Source organism: Bubalus bubalis, chromosome 6 (genome assembly GCF_019923935.1).
Source record: "Bubalus bubalis isolate 160015118507 breed Murrah chromosome 6, NDDB_SH_1, whole genome shotgun sequence".
NCBI classification, from domain to species: Eukaryota; Metazoa; Chordata; class Mammalia; order Artiodactyla; family Bovidae; genus Bubalus; species Bubalus bubalis.
In genome coordinates, this window is record NC_059162.1 from 78,007,946 (window position 1) to 78,025,902 (window position 17,957).

At 36.5% G+C, this 17,957-nt stretch overlaps 1 protein-coding gene across 20 annotated transcripts in view; it reads right to left on the minus strand.

Moving 5' to 3' along the window:
- The window catches only part of MIER1 (MIER1 transcriptional regulator), a 71,780-nt gene that overhangs the window by 6,899 nt on the left and 46,924 nt on the right, over positions 1-17,957 (minus strand). For 18 of the 20 annotated variants that reach the window (XM_025288506.3, XM_025288508.3, XM_025288505.3 and 15 more), the window contains 4 exons: positions 8,996-9,147; positions 7,691-7,772; positions 6,168-6,262; positions 2,901-3,028 (listed from right to left, as the gene is read on the minus strand). In XM_025288506.3, coding sequence (XP_025144291.3) covers positions 2,901-3,028; positions 6,168-6,262; positions 7,691-7,772; positions 8,996-9,147 — 457 coding nt within the window. Of the gene's footprint in view, positions 1-1,226; positions 1,405-2,900; positions 3,029-6,167; positions 6,263-7,690; positions 7,773-8,995; positions 9,148-17,957 lie in introns of those variants that run through there. The other 2 variants (XM_044944876.2, XM_044944875.2) reach the window with 2 other exon arrangements.

Here is a 17,957-nt window from a genome sequence, read left to right on the forward strand (position 1 = left end):
TTTGGCTTTATGTCATTCATCATTATAGAACAATTAGGTAATAAATCTGAGGCACAGAGAAACAGAATGAATATGATGAATGCAATGCCAAAGGGACTTCAGAAATTAAAACTAACAAACAGATAATGCACTAGGAAGAATTGCTGGAAATAAATCTGGTGTAGTGGGAATGGGTAATGGAAGATGTTAAAAGCCACTCAAAGGAAACTAGAACTGATGAGATACCAAAATTATTTTAAATCTCTGAATATAACAATGATATTGTTAAAGACTTATTACTACTGTTTCTTAAAGGTTAATGCCATCCAGAATGCTTAAGGAAAAGAGGAGGTAAGTAGACCGCCCAAGGGGTTGGAGCAGCATTCAAATAGTTGGAATTATGCTGAGTTATTTTTTACTTAAAAAAAAAAAAAAAAAATATTTGCAAGGCTGTTACAGCAAAATCTTCAATTGCATATGGCTACCAATTCTTTTAGGTAGTAAATGGAGAGACTCTGCAGTAGGATTTATCCAAGGCCATGTACAGGCAGCAAAGTGGCAAATGTGCTTCATTCTGGTGAACAAATGAAAGGTTAACTATGTAACAGAAAAATAAGCAAATAACTTTCAGGATAATCTGCTCTTAACTATACATTTTGACTAAAGAGGAAGATTGAAAAATTCAGTCAAATTTTTGTCTAAAGGCATTAATTAACTTAATGTTTTTGTCTAAAGGCATTTAAATTTTGTGTGGTCACTTAAAATGCAACTGTTAATGCAAAGAGAAGGTCCTGGAGGCAAACTACAAAAATACGTCTATGCTAGAGAAAACCACAATTTCTCCCCATCTGCAATATACAGTCTACATGGCTTCTTATAGGAGATTTAACACAGCTAAAAGGGATGAGGAGGAGTAAAAAAAAAAAAAAAAAAGTTTTCAGTTAAAAAAAAAAAAAACTTTATAAAAGACCCAAGGGGAATATAGCTCAAGACTACAAAACAGTGTTCTTGTCTAGCAGGAAAACATTTCTTCGCTTCATACCGTACCACCAGGGGACACACTGTTAACTCTTAAAGCCTGAGAAAAGAGAAGATATGGGATTACTTTTAACTATGACTACTCCATCTACAGAATATTTAAACCTTAAGAAGAATCAAGGTGACAGATATAAGTAGCTTCAAAAAGTCTTTCAGAAGCTATGGAGAAATTATTAGAAAAACTAAAATGTTTAGCGGCACATCCCTACCTAACCTGTTGAGCCTGACGTCACAGAGGACCAATTAAGCCAGCCCACAACACTTCCCTTGGTGATGCTTTCTGAAAGAGAAAACTGGATGAGCCATGGGTCTGACCCAGCATGGCAATTCTGATATTCTTACTGCTGCTGCTGACAGACTGCCTGTAGTTCGTGTGTGACTTTATTTCTGAAATGGGTCAAAAGATGAAAGATGTTAGTTACTATTGCTTTTCCCTATAGCTTTAAAACTATTTTAAGATATACTCTGAAGACTGGATAGCTATATGTAGTTCTACATTATTATGTCTCAATGCTACCAATAAAAATTTAACTATAAATTGATAACAGTAAGCAATTATATAAAAACTGGAATACTGTTATATATAAAATTCTACTCATTATGGCCTTTGAAAAAAAAGGAATGAGGCAGAGTCCAATGTTTCATGATTTCCAAGGACAATTATACCCATTTATTCCCTTTCAGATAAGTTTGCTTTGGATTTTAGAGTGTTTGAATACTCCAAACAGGGAAGTGACCAGAAGAAACACCTGTAATGAACATGACCAAGAAACAGTCCAGTCAAGTAGTTTGAAAAGCACAAAAGTATGCATATAAGCACATCTTTCAAAGGCAATTATTTGGCTAGGCTTAAGAATTTTACTGGTGCAGGCTGACCAGATGAAGTCACAACTCTGCTTTATTTTTATTTCATAAACATAATACAGGGAATAATAAAGGCAAGTATGGTAAAGTGAATTTCACTGTAAAGTTCATCAGTATTTTAGAGCAATACATGAAATAAAGGGTTTGATACTCTATTACTAAGTACTTAACAGTAATACATTACTAGTCAGATTGGGGATAATGTATCATTCTGCAGCTAGACTAAAAGAAGCTAAGAGAATTTGGTGCATGGGGAATGGATTAGACATATGAGGCATTTTGCTTAAAAAATGGATATAATAACAAACTATACTCCCTCTATCACTAGGAGTTAGCTAAAGTTGTATTATTTATTAAATATTATTTCTGTTAGAGGAAAAGGCTTCAGAATATTTAGGAAAAGGGAACTTATCATGTACATGTTCATTTCTCTATAAAATATTTTGTAACAAAAAATAAAATGCAATTTGACCTGATTTATTATATTCCCATGTCTTTTCCCTTTGATATCATCTATATCCAGATCTTATTTTTGGTTCCCAAGATCTAAAATAGATTGGGCAAGGAAAAATATTAATTTCTCTTCCTCTTTAAAGGATTTCTATTAGGCATATGGCCCTGTAAGATTTAGAAAAGACAGTCTCTCCTATTCTTACTGCTCTTTTGGTATTATTAAATCAAAACTGTATGTGCTTATACTGTGTGGAACAGAATTTTAACAAAAACATGCTTTCACAGCTCTTCTGATCCATCTCCTCTCAGGAATACTACTGAAAACATGTACTCTTAACATCTACTTTGATAAATTTGCTGTCTCAAATAATATGAACTGTAGTTTACAATGTTTTATAAGACACTGAAAGTCTAAATACCCCATGAAGATGTCAATAAATGGATAAACTGAAATTAGTGTCAACTTTTATCCTTTTAAAGAAAGAAGAGTCTAAAAATCACAATTCTCTCAAGAAAAATTTACAAAAGCTTAGCAAAAATGACTCAAAAAGAAAAAACAAACTCACGTTACACCAGGATGAAGATTGTATTTCTTTTTTCCAAATCGTGTTTGCTGAGCAAAGAAATCATAACGTTCAGATTTTTTCCACATATAATAGAATGCTACACATTCACCAACCGATCTTGTTCGAACCTGTAGGAAACAAATACTTGTTTTTAAGAATTATTTCCTCCTTAAAGGAGTAAATTTCATGAAAAAATCTTAAGTTTGAATAAATTTAGCTGACTTTTAAGTAATAAATAATAGCAGTTATAAAATACAATACAGTAGCAGTTGTGTTAAAAATTACTCTTTCTAAGCTCCCATTCAGAGAAATCATATATTGGCAACAGGTCTTCAGATACTAAACATTATGCTTTTAAAGAGAGTATCATATTCATTTACTATAAAAATGAATACTCCTTTATTGAAAATGTCTGGCAGTGGCATTTGAATTAAAATTGTTACAAGAAATCTGCAAATACTTTTACTCACAGAACACCTAGGGAGACTGAATTTAAATGCCCTTTTAAAGGATTCTCTTACTAATCCCAACACTGATCCAGACTCAGCTACTTACATTGTAGAAAGGCTAAAAATATTTCAATGAGTTAAAAGCTATTATAAAAATGTTAATATTTGTTTCAAATGGATATATCTTTCCTTTTCTCCTTTGCCTTTAGCTTCTCTTCTTTTCTAGGCTATTTGTAAGGCTTTATTTTTGGAGCTCCAAAATCACTGCAGATGGTGACTGCAGCCATGAAATTAAAAGATGCTTGCTCCTTGGAAGAAAAGCTAGGACAAGCCTAGACAGCATATTAAAAAGCAGAGACATTACTTTGCCAACAAAGGTCTATCTAGTCAAAGCTATGGTTTTTCCAGTAGTCATGTATGGATGTTTAGTCCAACTATAAAGAAAGCTAAGTGCCGAAGAACTGATGCTTTTGAATTGTGGTGTTGAAGAAGACTCTTGAGAGTCCCCTAGGCTGCAAAGAGATCAAACCAGACAATCCTAAAGGAAATCAGTCCTGAATACTCACTGGAAGGACTGATGCTGAAGCTGAAACTCCAAAACTTTGGCCACCTGATATGAAGAACTGACTCATTTGAAAAGACCCTGATGCTGGGAAAGATTGAAGGCAGGAGAAGAAGGGGACAACTGAAGATGAGACGGTTGGATGGCATCACCGACTCGATGGACATGAGTTTAAGGAAGCTCTGGGGGTTGGTGATGGACAGGGAAGCCTGGCTTGCCACAGTCCACGGGGTCGCAAAGAGTCGGACATGACTGAGCGACTGAACTGAGTATTTGTTTACAAAATCACTCCAGTGGTTTACTGTGTTACACCTATTTGGGAACTGAATGGCTCCCCTTACACATATTAAATATATGGGACAGGCAGATGATGTTGACAAAATTTCCTTTTTGCTACTTTGCTTGTAGAGCTGGTAGGGTTGCTGCATAGAAAATACTGGGAGTTTAAAAGGAAAAGTGTATCTGAATGAGTGTTTGAGATGGAAAATGATATGATTTAACTCATAAGTTTCTGGTCCTGAAGTTGGGTATCTGCTGTGGGACTGACTAGACCTAAGGTCAACTTTATGACATCCCTATTTTGTTAGGTGGCACCTATTTTTCTTTTTGCCCCTCTGATTCCACTTCATGACTTGGCCCATGTTGCTTTAAGACAAAGCTATCAGTGTTTTAAAAACAAAAACACCAATCACCTTCTCAAGCTGTTTTTTGCTTCCTTTTTAGAATCTTATTCTAGAAGACAACTGTCAACTGTACTTTACTGAAAGCAAAAATTGAAAAGACATTATGTGGCATGCCAAAGTTAACAGTATTATGAAAAACTGTCAATTAGGTAAGTCTGCATAATACAACCTATGATTAAGATCCAAATTTCAATTCCAGGTGTAAAAACAAAGAATATTTTCAATGGACTATTCCCCTCCCTCTTAAGAATTGTCCTCCCTATGGTTCACTGGAACAAACTTGTGAATTAGGTATAGGTTAGATGACTTTTGTAACACTGAAATACCACCATCCCAAATATTCTTCATAAATAAGAAATCAAGGTCTTATTTCAATATCATGTTAAGACTTTTTTTGGCTAATAGCTTTAAGTCACCTACTAAGTTCTTACTCCTTAAAAAGGATTTTGGGGGGGGTGTTGCTCCTGTGAGTTACATCAGCTTATCATCTCCAGGGGTCCCCCTCCATAGCATGCTTGGGTCAGTATTGTTTGAATTTAAGCAGGAATGCTAGAAAACCTTTTCAAAATGTTGGCCCTTTCAACCATGAGATCATTTGCTTTTCTTTAAATCAGAAACATATATAGGTAGTCATTAGCATAATACAATCCTTTCACAGAGAAATCACTATATTGGAGATTATCAAATGATTTGGTTACAACATGAACATGGGTTGGCTACATCTTTTATATCAATGCTAAGACACAAAATTTCTCTCTTATTAGTTATGTCTGATGTCAAATAACACAATTAACAAAATTATCAACAATAAACTAAAGAACACCAAAATTGAGAAAAATCAACTGAGAATTTGTAAGCAACTATTTTATTTATGGAACATACAATAGATACTGTACATCTAGAGATATGAAAGAGGATGAGGACAGACTATTTATAGAGCTTCAGACTCAAGCCCATAAAGCCCAGATACTTTCAACATCACCCTAGGTAAGCCATCACACATGTGATATACCATCTTTGAGGACACATGTAAAGCCAAGTTCCTTGTCGTTTATATTCACTAAAAATGTGACATTCATAAGCCTAGACATTACTTAATTTGCCATATTTAAATTTGAGATTTTAATTTTGCCTGTCCTAATTTCCCTTAGGAACACAATTTTTTATTCTTTACAATTGTGCAGTTCTATTAAAAATATTACCTGATTTCAGTTTAAGAGAATTAAGCCTAAATAAATTTGTAAGTAATTACGAAATTTGGGGGGATATAAATTAACACTGTATAGTTGATATTCATATGGCATGATATGTACTCACACATCCCATCCAGTAGCTAATGAACATAGTTTAAAACATCCAGTTCTTAAAAGTTTCCAATAAATACCACACTGGGAACAGTTACTTGGCAAATATATGCCAGGGAGTCTAGGCATGCTTATTATAATTCCCTAAATACAAGCATATTATATATTCACTACAGAACTTTTAACATTAGAAAATATAGTAGATTTCATATGACCTAGGTTAACTAAACTTATTTTTATAAAAAGAGACAACATATATCATTACTTACTTTATTAGCCTGAATCAAATGAAAGTCCTTTCCATAGGCCTTCAACCCTTGTTCAAAATTTCTGCACTCTTCCTCCGTCCAAACAGATAATTCCTCTGAAAAAATTTGGGGCAGGGTCGGGGGGGCAGGGCAGGGGGAAAGTGGGGGAAGGAAACTGTTAAGCAATATTCTCCCAAATCCTGCACATAACAAAACTGTAAATAAAAATATAACTTTTGGTAACAACAGAAGTATTTTACTCCTGAGTTCTATTATTGATGGCTTCAAAAGATAAAAGTAATAAAACATCCTTATTTAATAAAATTTTGGATGATTTAGTCCCTAACTCTTCAACCTCAATTTAGGCCATTTCCTCTTTATTCTTTATGATCCAACTAAACCAGCCACCTTTCAATTTCTTAAACTCATTATTTTCTTTCTTTCTTTAGACTTTGTGCATGCTCTTCCCTTTGTCTAGAGGTTATTGCATGCCTCTTATCTATCCCCTTTCACCTAGCTAATTCGTTTATAGCCCAGTAAAAATATTTTGTTCTAGAAGCTTTCTTTTACCGTCTCATTCTTTGCACCAACTAGGTCAAGTCCCACTGTAGTAAGTTTGAACTGCACCCTTGAATTCTCCTTGGAAGAACTCAGAACTATTTTTCAGCTTTCCTACCTAGGCTCCAAGCACCGGAGGTCAGGGGCCTTGTTTATAGTTAAATCCTCACAATTTAATAGGCCCTTCAATTTTTGTTGAATGAATGCTCTTTCCTTGGTTACACAATGATAAATAAACAGTACTCTTAGCGAAGTGGGGGTGGGAGCCAGTTTAGATTAAAAAAAGAATTTTAGCTATGGCTTCATTATTTATGAATCATGCTCGCCTCAGCAAAAATACCTCAGTTCAGTTCAGTTCAGTCACTCAGTCGTGTCTGACTCTTTGCGATCCCATGAATCGCCAGGCCTCCCTGTCCATCACCAACTCCCAGAGTTCACTCAAATTCACGTCCATTGAGTCAGTGATGCCATCCAGCCATCTCATCCTCTGTTGTCCCCTTTTCCTCCTGCCCCCAATCCCTCCCAGCATCAGAGTCTTTTCCAATGAGTCAACTCTTCGCATGCATGAGGTGGCCAAAGTACTGGACCTCAGTTCTCATCACTTTTAAAGTGAAGGTAACATCTGTCACTTTACTCAGTTCACAGGACCATTACCAAGATCAAGTAAGAAAATATTTGTAAATGCCTTGAAACTGAAAGGCATTATGTATTTTTATTTAAATGGTCTTATTTTCTCATGAAGGAAAGGACAATATTAACCCCATTCCCCATAATGCCTTGTGTGAATACTTGTTATATACAAGTTGTTTAACAAGTTATAACTATTATCCAACAAATACTTACTAAATTCAGAAAGATTAGTATTATTAAATTTAGGATATACCTAGTTAAAATTTTTTAAACTTTTAAAATTTCAAAAAATTTAATAGCTTAAAGTTTAAACTTCTGCTACATCGTGAAAACAAAAAGTTAATATTTATGCTTACCTCTAGCTGCTTTCACATTAAATCTTAATCTTCTCAATGCTTCTTCTGTATCAAAATTGCATTTAACTAATTCATATAATGCCTAGAAAAATAAAAGGCTTCAATATGTAACCTGGACTATGAACAAGTCAAGGTGACAATTTCTTAACTGAGTAAAGGCTTTTCTAGAATCCAGTGTCTCCATCCTTTCTGGAGGACAAATAATTCCAATGAGTGCAACATAAAAACCACTAAAGGAAAACAAATGTAATTCATTCCTGACAATTAACTGCCTCTAAATATGTAGAAAATACTGGATAAGCAAACCTCTGGCAGCGGCATGGTTCTCTAGGAGTTTAGAAATATAAGGAAATCATCTTATAATAATCACAAGTCCTTTTTTTATTTTTAATGTTCCTATTCAAAGATAATTTTAAACAATCAGAAAAGAAAAGCACTGGTGAAAAAGGTAAAGTATATAATGCTGTTATTAGGTCCATGGTAGGCACTGTTCTACTAGGTAAAGAATTACATTATCCCAGATGAGTATTCCTAGCTTAATGATATCCACGGATTCTCTGGGATATGCAACGGAAGTTCAAAAAGCCTAATAAAAAAATACATACAAAATATCAAAATTTCTACTGAGGCTAAAATACCAAAATTGAGTGTTGTCAATACTACATATATTATGCAGATTACAACCTCAGACTCCTTGCTGATGATATTACAGTGCTTCCTCTACTTACAAGGGGTCCCAAAAAACCCATCCTAAGTTGAAAATATGTTAAGCTGAAAATGCACTTTATACACCTCACCTACTGAACATCATCGTTTCGCCTAGCCTACCTTAAATGTGCTCAGAACACTTACTTAGCTTACAACTGGGCAAAATCATCCAACACAAAGCCTGTATTATAATCAAGTGTTGACTACCTCACGTAATTTACTGAATACTGTACTGAAAGTGAAAAGAATGGTTGTATGGATTCAGAATGGTTGTTATGAAATTCAGAATGGTTGTATCAGTTGTTCACCCTTGTGACTGCATGACTGACTGGGAGGTATGGCTTTCTGCCACTGCCCAGAATCACAAGAGATATTCAACCCTAGCCCAGGCAAACATCAAAATTCAAAGCATGATTTCTACCAAATGCATATTGCTTTCATACAATTATAGAGTCAAAAAATTTTAGGCTGATCCTTTGTTAAGTCAGACACCATCTGTATAGAACATTGGTGGATAGAAAAATACTGTGACAGCACTTATACATATATGTATGTGGTTAATGTATTTTGGGAAAAATTTATTTCTTATTCACGTACCTGTTCATTGTCCTTTATATGAGATCCTTCAGGAATTGCTTCTACACCTTTCTCATCACCTGTTCTTCTAGATGCATCTTTAAGAAACACAATCACTTTGTCTTCTGGTAAGTATTCAGGGTCCCACAGGAGCTGATCATCATTTTCATATACTAAATTAGTAAAATATAATGTTAAAAATAATGCCAAATTGAGACAAGTTTTTGTTAATACATATGGAACAAATAACTTATACTTAGAGCCAAAATGTTGACAACTAAGAGGTAAAGCGTAGTCCAACTACCTGCTTGACTTCATTCTGAGGCAATATTTATAAGTAATTTAAGCAATCTAAACAGACAGGTACCACTTGATGCCCCTTTTAGATCTGGTCTGACTTACCAAATTCCAAGCTCTCTTAGCTTGAACAGCACTGTGCAGTGCTGTGCTTAGTCATTCAGTCGTGTCCGACTTTGCGACCCCATGGACTGTGGCCCATCAGGCTCCTCTGTCCATGGGGATTCTCCAGGAAAGAATACTGAAGTGGGTTGCCATGCCCTTCTACAGATCTTCCCAACCAAGGGATTAAACCCAGGTCTCCTGCATTGCAGGCAGATTCTTTACCGAATAAGCCAAGGGAAGCACTTGAATACCACTGCTGCTGCTGCTGCTGCTGCTAAGTCGCTTCAGTCGTGTCCAACTTTGTGCGACCCCATAGACGGCAGTCCACTAGGCTCCTCTGTCCCTGGGATTCTCCAGGCAAGAGTACTGGAGTGGGTTGCCATTGCCTTCTCCAATGCATGAAAGTGAAAAGTGAAAGTGAAGTCGCTCAGTCGTATGCCCGACTCTTAGCAACCCCACGGACTGCAGCCTACCAGGCTCCTCCGTCCACGGGATCTTCCAGGCAAGTGTACTGGAGTGGACTGCCATTGCCTTCTCCTGAATAGCACTACCAACACTTAACTAATAATATCTGTATGACCCTGGCAAGTTACTTCCCTTCTTTCTGCCTCATCTGTGAAATGGGGAAAACAACCCTATTAAACAAGGTTTTAGGGATTTAAAGCAATTTAAAGTAATTCTGACACATTAAATAATGTTAAACTATAATTATGATTTCTGAATAGGGATGTCTAAAACAATGCTCGCCAGATATCAACACTGCTTATTTCCTGGTGGTGGGATTTGGGACAATTTTTTCTTACATCTTCGTACTTTTCCATGATGCTTGAAAACGTATTGCTGTAAGTATAAATCATTTTCATAATAATAAAGTCATTTTTAAAAAAAAAAAGCATTTAAGTTTCATCAGAATTTCCATTATAAAAAGACTTAAGGCCAAATTTCATCAAAATCTTTAAAGTGAGAGGAGTGGAAAAGAAACTAAGACAAGAGCCTTGTGGAATTCTACATGACAGGAAGACGAAAACATAAACAAAATTAAGAAGCAACAGTCACAAGACAGACAAAATATCAAAAGTATGGCAACACAGCAGCAAAGGGAAAAAATGCTTCAGAAAATAATAGACTTTTAAAATTCTGTTAAACAAGCAGGATGAAGAATTTTTAAAATTAATTTAATTTTTATTGAAAGATAACTGCTTTATGCTTGCTCCTTGGAAGGAAAGTTATGACCAACCTAGACAGCATATTAAAAAGCAGAGACATTACTTTGCCAACAAAGATCCATCTAGTCAAGGCTATGGTTTTTCCAGTAGTCACGTACGGATGTGAGAGTTGGACTATAAAGAAAGCTGAGCGCAGAAGAATTGATGCTTTTGAACTGTGGTGTTGAAGAAGACTCTTGAGAGTCCCTTGAACTGCAAGGAGATCAACCAATCCATCCTAAAGATCAGTCCTGGGTGTTCATCGGAGGCACTGATGTTGAAGTTGTAACTCCACTACTTTGGCCACCTGATGTGGAGAGCTGACTCATTTGAGAAGATCCTGATGCTGGCAAAGATTGAGTGCAGGAGGAGAAGGGGACGACAGAGAATGAGATGGTTGGATGGCATCACCAACACAATGGACATGGGTTTGGGTGGACTCTGGGAGTTGGTGATGGACAGGGAGGCCTGGTGTGCTGTGGTTCATGGGGTCACAAAGAGTCGGACACGACTGAGCGACTGAACTGAACTGCTTTACAGAATTTGTTTTCTCTCAAACCTCAACATGAATCAGCCATAGGTACACATATACCCCCTCCCTTTTGAAACTCCTTCCCATCTCTCTCCCCATCCCACCCCTCTAGGTTGATACAGAGCCCCTGGTTGAGTTTCCTGAGCCATATAGCAAATTCCCATTGGCTATCTATTTTACATATGGTAATGTAAGTTTCCATGTTACTCTTTCCATACATCTCACCTTCTCCTCCCCCTCCCCATGTCCATAAGTCTATTCTCTATGTCTGTTTCTCCACTGCTGCCCTGTAAATAAATTCTTCAGTACCATTTTTCTACATTCTGTATATATGCATTGCTGCTGCTGCTAAGTCGCTTCAGTCGTGTCCAACTCCGTGCGACCCCATAGACAGAAGCCCACCAGGCACCCCCGTCCCTGGGATTCTCCAGGCAAGAACACTAGAGTGGGTTGCCATTTCCTTCTCCAATGCATCAAAGTGAAAAGTGAAGTTGCTCAGTCGCTCAGTCGTGTCCGACTCTCAGTAACCCCATGGACTGCAGCCTTGCAGGCATTAGAATACGATATTTATCTTTCTAACTCACTTCACTCTGTATAATAGGTTCTAGGTTCATCCACCTTCAGAACTGATGCAAATGCATTTATTTTTAGGGCTGAGTAATATTCCACTGTGTATACGTACCACTACTTCTTTATCCATTCATCTCTCGATGGACATGTTGGTTGCTTCCATTTTCTAGCTATTGTAAACAGTGCTACAATGAACAGTGGAATACACGTGTCTTTTTCAATTTTGGTTTGTTTGGGGTATATGCCTAGGAGTGGGATTGCTGGGCCATATGGTGGTTTTATTCCTAGTTTTCAAAGGAATCTCCATACTGTCTTCCATAGTTGCTGTATCAATTTACATTCCCACCAACAGTGCAAGAGCATTCCCTTTTCTCCACACCCTCTTCAGCATTTGTTTGTAAACTTTTCAAAGATGGCCATTCTGACTGGTGTGAGGTAGTATATCTCATTGTAGTTTTGATGTGCATTTCTCTAATAATGAGTGATACTGAGCATCTTTTCATGTGTTTGTTAGCCACTTGAATGATTCTTTGGAGAAATGTCTGTATAGGTCCTTTCCCCACTTTTTGATTGGGTTGTCTTTTTCTGGCATTCAGTTGTATGAGCTGCTTATATTTTGGAAATTAATCCTTTGGGAGTTTTTTCATTTGCTATTATTTTCTCCCATTCTGAGGGCTGTCTTTTCACCTTGCTTTGTTTCTTTTGCTGTGCAAAAGCTTTTAAGTTTAATCAGGTCCAACCTGTTTACTTTTGTTTTTATTTCTGTTACTCTAGGAGGTGGGTCAGAGAGGATCCTGCTTTATGTCATCGAGCGTTCTGCCTATGTTTTACTCTTAAGAGTTTTATAGTTTCTGGTCTTACATGTAGGTCTTTAATCTATTTTGAGTTTATCTATGTGTATGGAATACCAGACCACCTGACCTGTCTCTTGAGAAACCTATATGCAGGTGAGGAAGCACCAGTTAGAACTGGACATGGAACAACAGACTGGTTCCAAATAGGAAAAGGAGTACGTCAAGGCTGAATATTGTCACCCTGCTTATTTAACTTATATGCAGGGTACATCATGAGAAATGCTGGGCTGAAGAAGCACAAGCTGGAATCGAGATTGCCGGGAGAAATATCAATACCTCAGATATGCAGATGACACCACTTTTATGGCAGAAAGTAAAGAGGAACTAAGGAGCCTCTTGACGCAAGAGGAGAGTGAAAAAGTTGGCTTAAAGCTCAACATTCAGAAAACTGAGATCATGGCATCCAAACCCATCACTTCATGGGATATAGACGGGGAAACAGTGTCAGACTTTTATTTTGGGGGGCTCCAAAATCACTGCAGATGTTGACTGCAGCCATGAAATTAAAAGATGCTTACTCCTTGGAAGGAAAAGTTATGACCAACCTAGATAGCATCTTCAAAAGCAGAGACATTACTTTGCCAACAAAGGTCCATCTAGTCAAGGCTATGGTTTTTCCAGTGGTCATGTATGGATGTGAGAGTTGGACTGTGAAGAAGGCTGAGCGCCAAAGAATTGATGCTTTTGAACTGTGGTGTTGGAGAAGACTCTTGAGAGTCCCTTGGACTGCAAGGAGATCCAACCAGTCCATTCTGAAGATCAGTCTTGGGTGTTCTTTGGAAGGACTGATGCTAAAGCTGAAACTCCAAATACTTTGGCTACCTCACGCAAAGAGGTGACTCATTGGAAGAGACTCTGATGCTGGGAGGGATCGGTGGCAAGAGAAAAAGGGGATGACAGAGGATGAGATGGCCTGATGGCATCACCGACTCAATGGACTTGAGTTTGAGAAAACTCCGGGAGTTGGTGATGGATAGGGAGGCCTGGCATGTTGTGATTCATGGGGCAGCAAAGAGTCGGATACGACTAAGTGACTGAACTGAACTGATGTGTATGGTGTTAGGAAGTGTTATAATTTCATTCTTTTACACGAAGCTGTCCAGTTTTCCAAGTACCATTTATTGAAGAGGTTGTCTTTGCTCCATTGTGCATTTTTGCCTCTTCTGTCAAAAATAAGGTTCCTATAGGTGCATGGGTTTATTTCTGGGCTTTTATCTTGTTCTATTGTTATATTATTTTTGTTTTTGTGCCAGTACCATACTGTCTTGATAACTGTAGCTTTGTAGTATAATCTGGAATCAGGACGGTTGAGTCCTCCAGCTCCATTCTTCTTTCTCAAGACTGCTTTGGCTATTCAGGGCCTTTTGTGTTTCCATATGAATTGTGAAAATTTTTGTTCTAGTTCAGTGAAAAATGCCATTGGTAATTTGATAGGGATCACACTGAATCTATAGACTGCATCTGGTAGTACAGTCATTTTCACAATATTGATTCCTCCTACCCAGGAACATGGAACATCTCTCCATCAGTTTATGTCATCTTTGATTTCTCTCATTAGTATCCTGTAATTTTCTGTGTACATTTCTTTTGTTTCCTTAGGTTATTCCTAGATATTTAATTTTTTGTTGCAGTGGTGAATGGGATTGCTTTCTTAATTTCTCTATCTGATTTTTCATTGTTAGTATATAGAAATGCAAGTGATATCTGTGTATTGATTTTGTATCCTGCAAGTTTGCTAAATTCACTGATTAGCTCTAGTAATTTTCTGATACTATCTTTAGGGTTTTCTACATACAGTATTATGTCATCTGTAAACAGTGAGAGCTTTACTTCTTTTCCAATCTGGATTCCTTTTATTTTTCTTCTCTGATTGCTGTAGCTAGGAATTCCAGAATTATGTTGAATAATAGTGGTGAAAGTGGACACCCTTGTCTTGTTCCTGATCATAGGCTGAATACTTTAAAGTTTTTCACCATTGAGAATAATGTTTGCTGTAGGCTTATCATATATGGCCTTTACTATGTTGAGGTAGGTTCCTTCTATGTCCATTTTTTTTGAAGAGTTTTAATCATAAATGGGTGCTGAATTTTGTCAAAGGCTTTTTCTGCATCTGTTGAGATGATCATATGGTTTTTATCTTTCAATTTGTTAATATGGTGTATCACACTGATTCATATATTGAAGAATCCTTGCATTCCTGGAATAACCCAACTTGATCATGGTGTATGAGCTTTTTGATGTTTTGCTGAATTCTGTTTGCTAAAATTTTGTTGAAGATTTTTGCATCTATGTTCATCAGTGATACTGAAGTTTTCTTTTTTTGTGTTGTCTTTGTCTGGTTTTGGTATCAGGGTGATAGGGACCTCATAGAATGAGTTTTGAAGCATTCCTTACTCTGCAATTCTTTGGAAGAGTATTAGAAGGAGAGGGATTAGCTCTTCTCTAAATGTTTGATACAATTCTCCTGTGAAGCCATCTGGTTCTGGGCTTTTGATTTTTGGGGAGATTTTTGATCACAGATTCAATTTCAGTGCTTGTACCTGGGTTGTTCATTAATTTCTATTTCTTCCTGGTTTAGTCTTGGGAGATTGAACTTTTCTAAGAATCTGTCCGTTTCTTCTTATCTATTTTATTGCCATATAGTTATTTATAATAGTCTCTTATAATCCTTTGTATTTCTGTGTTGTCTGCTGTAACCTCTCCTTTTTCATTTCTAATTTTGTTGATTTGATTCTCCTCTCTTTCTTTTCTTGATGAGTCTGGCTAAAGACTTGTCAATTTTATCTTCTCAGAGAACCAGTTTTTAGTTTTATTAATCTTTACTAATTCTTTCATTTCTTTTTCGTTTATTTCTGCACAGATCTTTATTATTTCTTTCCTTCTACTAATTTTGTTTTTTTTGTTGTTGTTGTTCTCTTTCCAGTTGTTTCAGGTGTAAAGTTAGGTTGTCTATTCGTTGTTGTAAACTTCCATCCCAGAGGTTTTGAGTTGTTGTTTTCATTGTCATTTGTTTCTAGAAATAATTTGATTTCACTTTTGATTTCTTTAGTAACCTGTTGGTTATTTACAAATGTGTTGCTTAACCTCCATGTGTTTTTGTTTCTTACATATTTTTTCTTGTAATTGCTATCTAGTCTCATAGTGCTGTGGTTGGAGAAGACACTTGATATGATTTCAACTTTCTTAAATTTACTGAGGTTTGATTTGTGACCCGAGATGTGGACTATCCTGGGCAATGTTCCATGTGCACTTGAGAAGAAGGTGTATTCTTTTGCGTTTGGATGGAATGTCCTGAAGATATCAATGAGATCCATCTCATCTAATGTATCATTTAAGACTTGTGTTTCCTTATTAATTTTCTGTTTTGATGATCTGTCCATTGGTGTGAGTGGGCTGTTAAAAGTCTCCTATTATTATTGTGTTAACTGTCAACTTCTCCTTTTATGTCTGTGTTTGTCTTATATATTGAAGTGCTCCTATGCTGTGTGCATAGGTATTTACAATTGTTATGTCTTCCTCTTAGATTGATCCCTTGACCATTATATAGTGACCTTCCTTATCTCTTGTAATCTTCTTTAAGGTCTAATCCTCTGATAGGAGGATTGCTACTTCAGCTTTCTTTTGCTTCTCATTTGCATGGAATATATTTTTCCATCCTCTCACTTTCACTCTACGAGTCTTGAGGTCTGAAGTGGGTTTCTTGTAGACAGAATACATATGGATCTTGTTTTGTATCCATTCAGCCAGTCTGTCTTTGGGTTGGAGCATTTAATCCATTTACATTTAAATTAATTTTTGATACATATGTTGCTATTGCTGTTTTCTTAACTGCTTGGGGTTTATTTTGTAGATCTTTTTTCTTCTCTTGTATTTCTTGACTATGTAAGTCCCTTTAACATTTGTTGTTAAAGCTTGTCTGGTGGTACTGAATTCTCTTAACTTTTGGTGGTCTGAAAAACTTTTTTATTTCTCCATTAATTTTGAATGAGATCCTTGCCGGGTACAGTAATCTTGGTTGTAGATTTTCCCTTTTGTTGCCATTCCCTTCTGGCCTGCAGAGTTTCTGCTGAAACGCCAGCTGTTAAGAGTATGGGGTTTTCCTTGTATGTTACTTGTTGCTTCTCCCTTGCTGCTTTTAAAATTCTTTTAGTTTTTGTTAGTTTGATTAGTATGTGTCTTGGCATGTTTCTCCTTGCATTTATCCTGTATAGGACTCTTTGTGCCTCTTGGACTTGATAGACTATTTCGTTTTCCACGTTGGGGAAATTTTTAACTATGATCTCTTCAAAAATTTTCTCACACCCTTTTTCTCTTCTTCTGGGACCCCTATAATTGGAATGTTGGTGTGTTTGATATTGTCCCAAAGGTCTCTGAGACGATCCTTAGTTCTTTTCATTCTTTTACTTTATTTCCACCATTTTTCTTCCAGCTCATTGATTTGTTCTTCTGCTTCAGATATCTGCTATTGATTCCTCCTAGAACATAACTGAGATTTATTAATTTCAGTAATTGTGTTGTTTGTCTCTGTATGTTTATCCTTTACTTCTTCTAGGTCTTTATTAATTGATTCTTGCATTTGCTCCATTTTGTTTTCAAGGTTTTTGATTATCTTTACTATGATTATTCTGAATTCTCAGGTAGTTTGCCTATTTCCTCTTCATTTATTTTCACTTCTGTGTTTCTAGTTTGTTCCTTCATTTGTGCAGTATTTCTCTGATTTTCTTTTTTTTTCTTCAAACTTATTGTTTGAGGTCTCCGTTTCCAAGGTGACTTCAAGGTGAATTCTTTCTTTTGGTTTCTGCCCTCCTAAGGTTGGTCCAGTGGTTTGTGTAAGCTTAATAGGGTGAGATTTGTACTGAGGTTTTGTTTGTTTTTCTTCTGATGGGCAAGGCTGAGTGAGGTGGTAATCCAGTCTTCTGATGACTAGGTTTATATTTTTGTTTTGTTTGTTGAGGTGTCCTGCACAGGTTGCTACTGGTGGTTGGGTGATGCCAGGTTTTGTATTCAAGTGCTTTCCTTTGTGTGAGTTCTCACTATGTGATATCCCTAGGGTTAGTTCTCCGGTAGTCTAGGGTCTTGTAGTCAGTGCCCCCACCCCAAAGGCTCAGAAATTGATCTCTGGTCAGGAACGAAGATTTCACAAGTGATTTGTCATGGCATTAACTGAGATTAAAACAAATATCCAAAAATGAGAGGCCAAAGATGAACCCCAGACAAATGGCAGTTACAAAATCAGGCAAATAGTAATTAAAATAATGGAACATACATTACATATACATCCATGAGCAAAGTCAAAACAGTCCAACAAAAATAAAGCACAGCAGACTGACCCAGTGAACAAAGAAAATCAAAAATTATATTTACCAGTTAAGAACAAAACTAACTAAAGCACAAACCAGAAAACAAAACTAAAGCAGGTC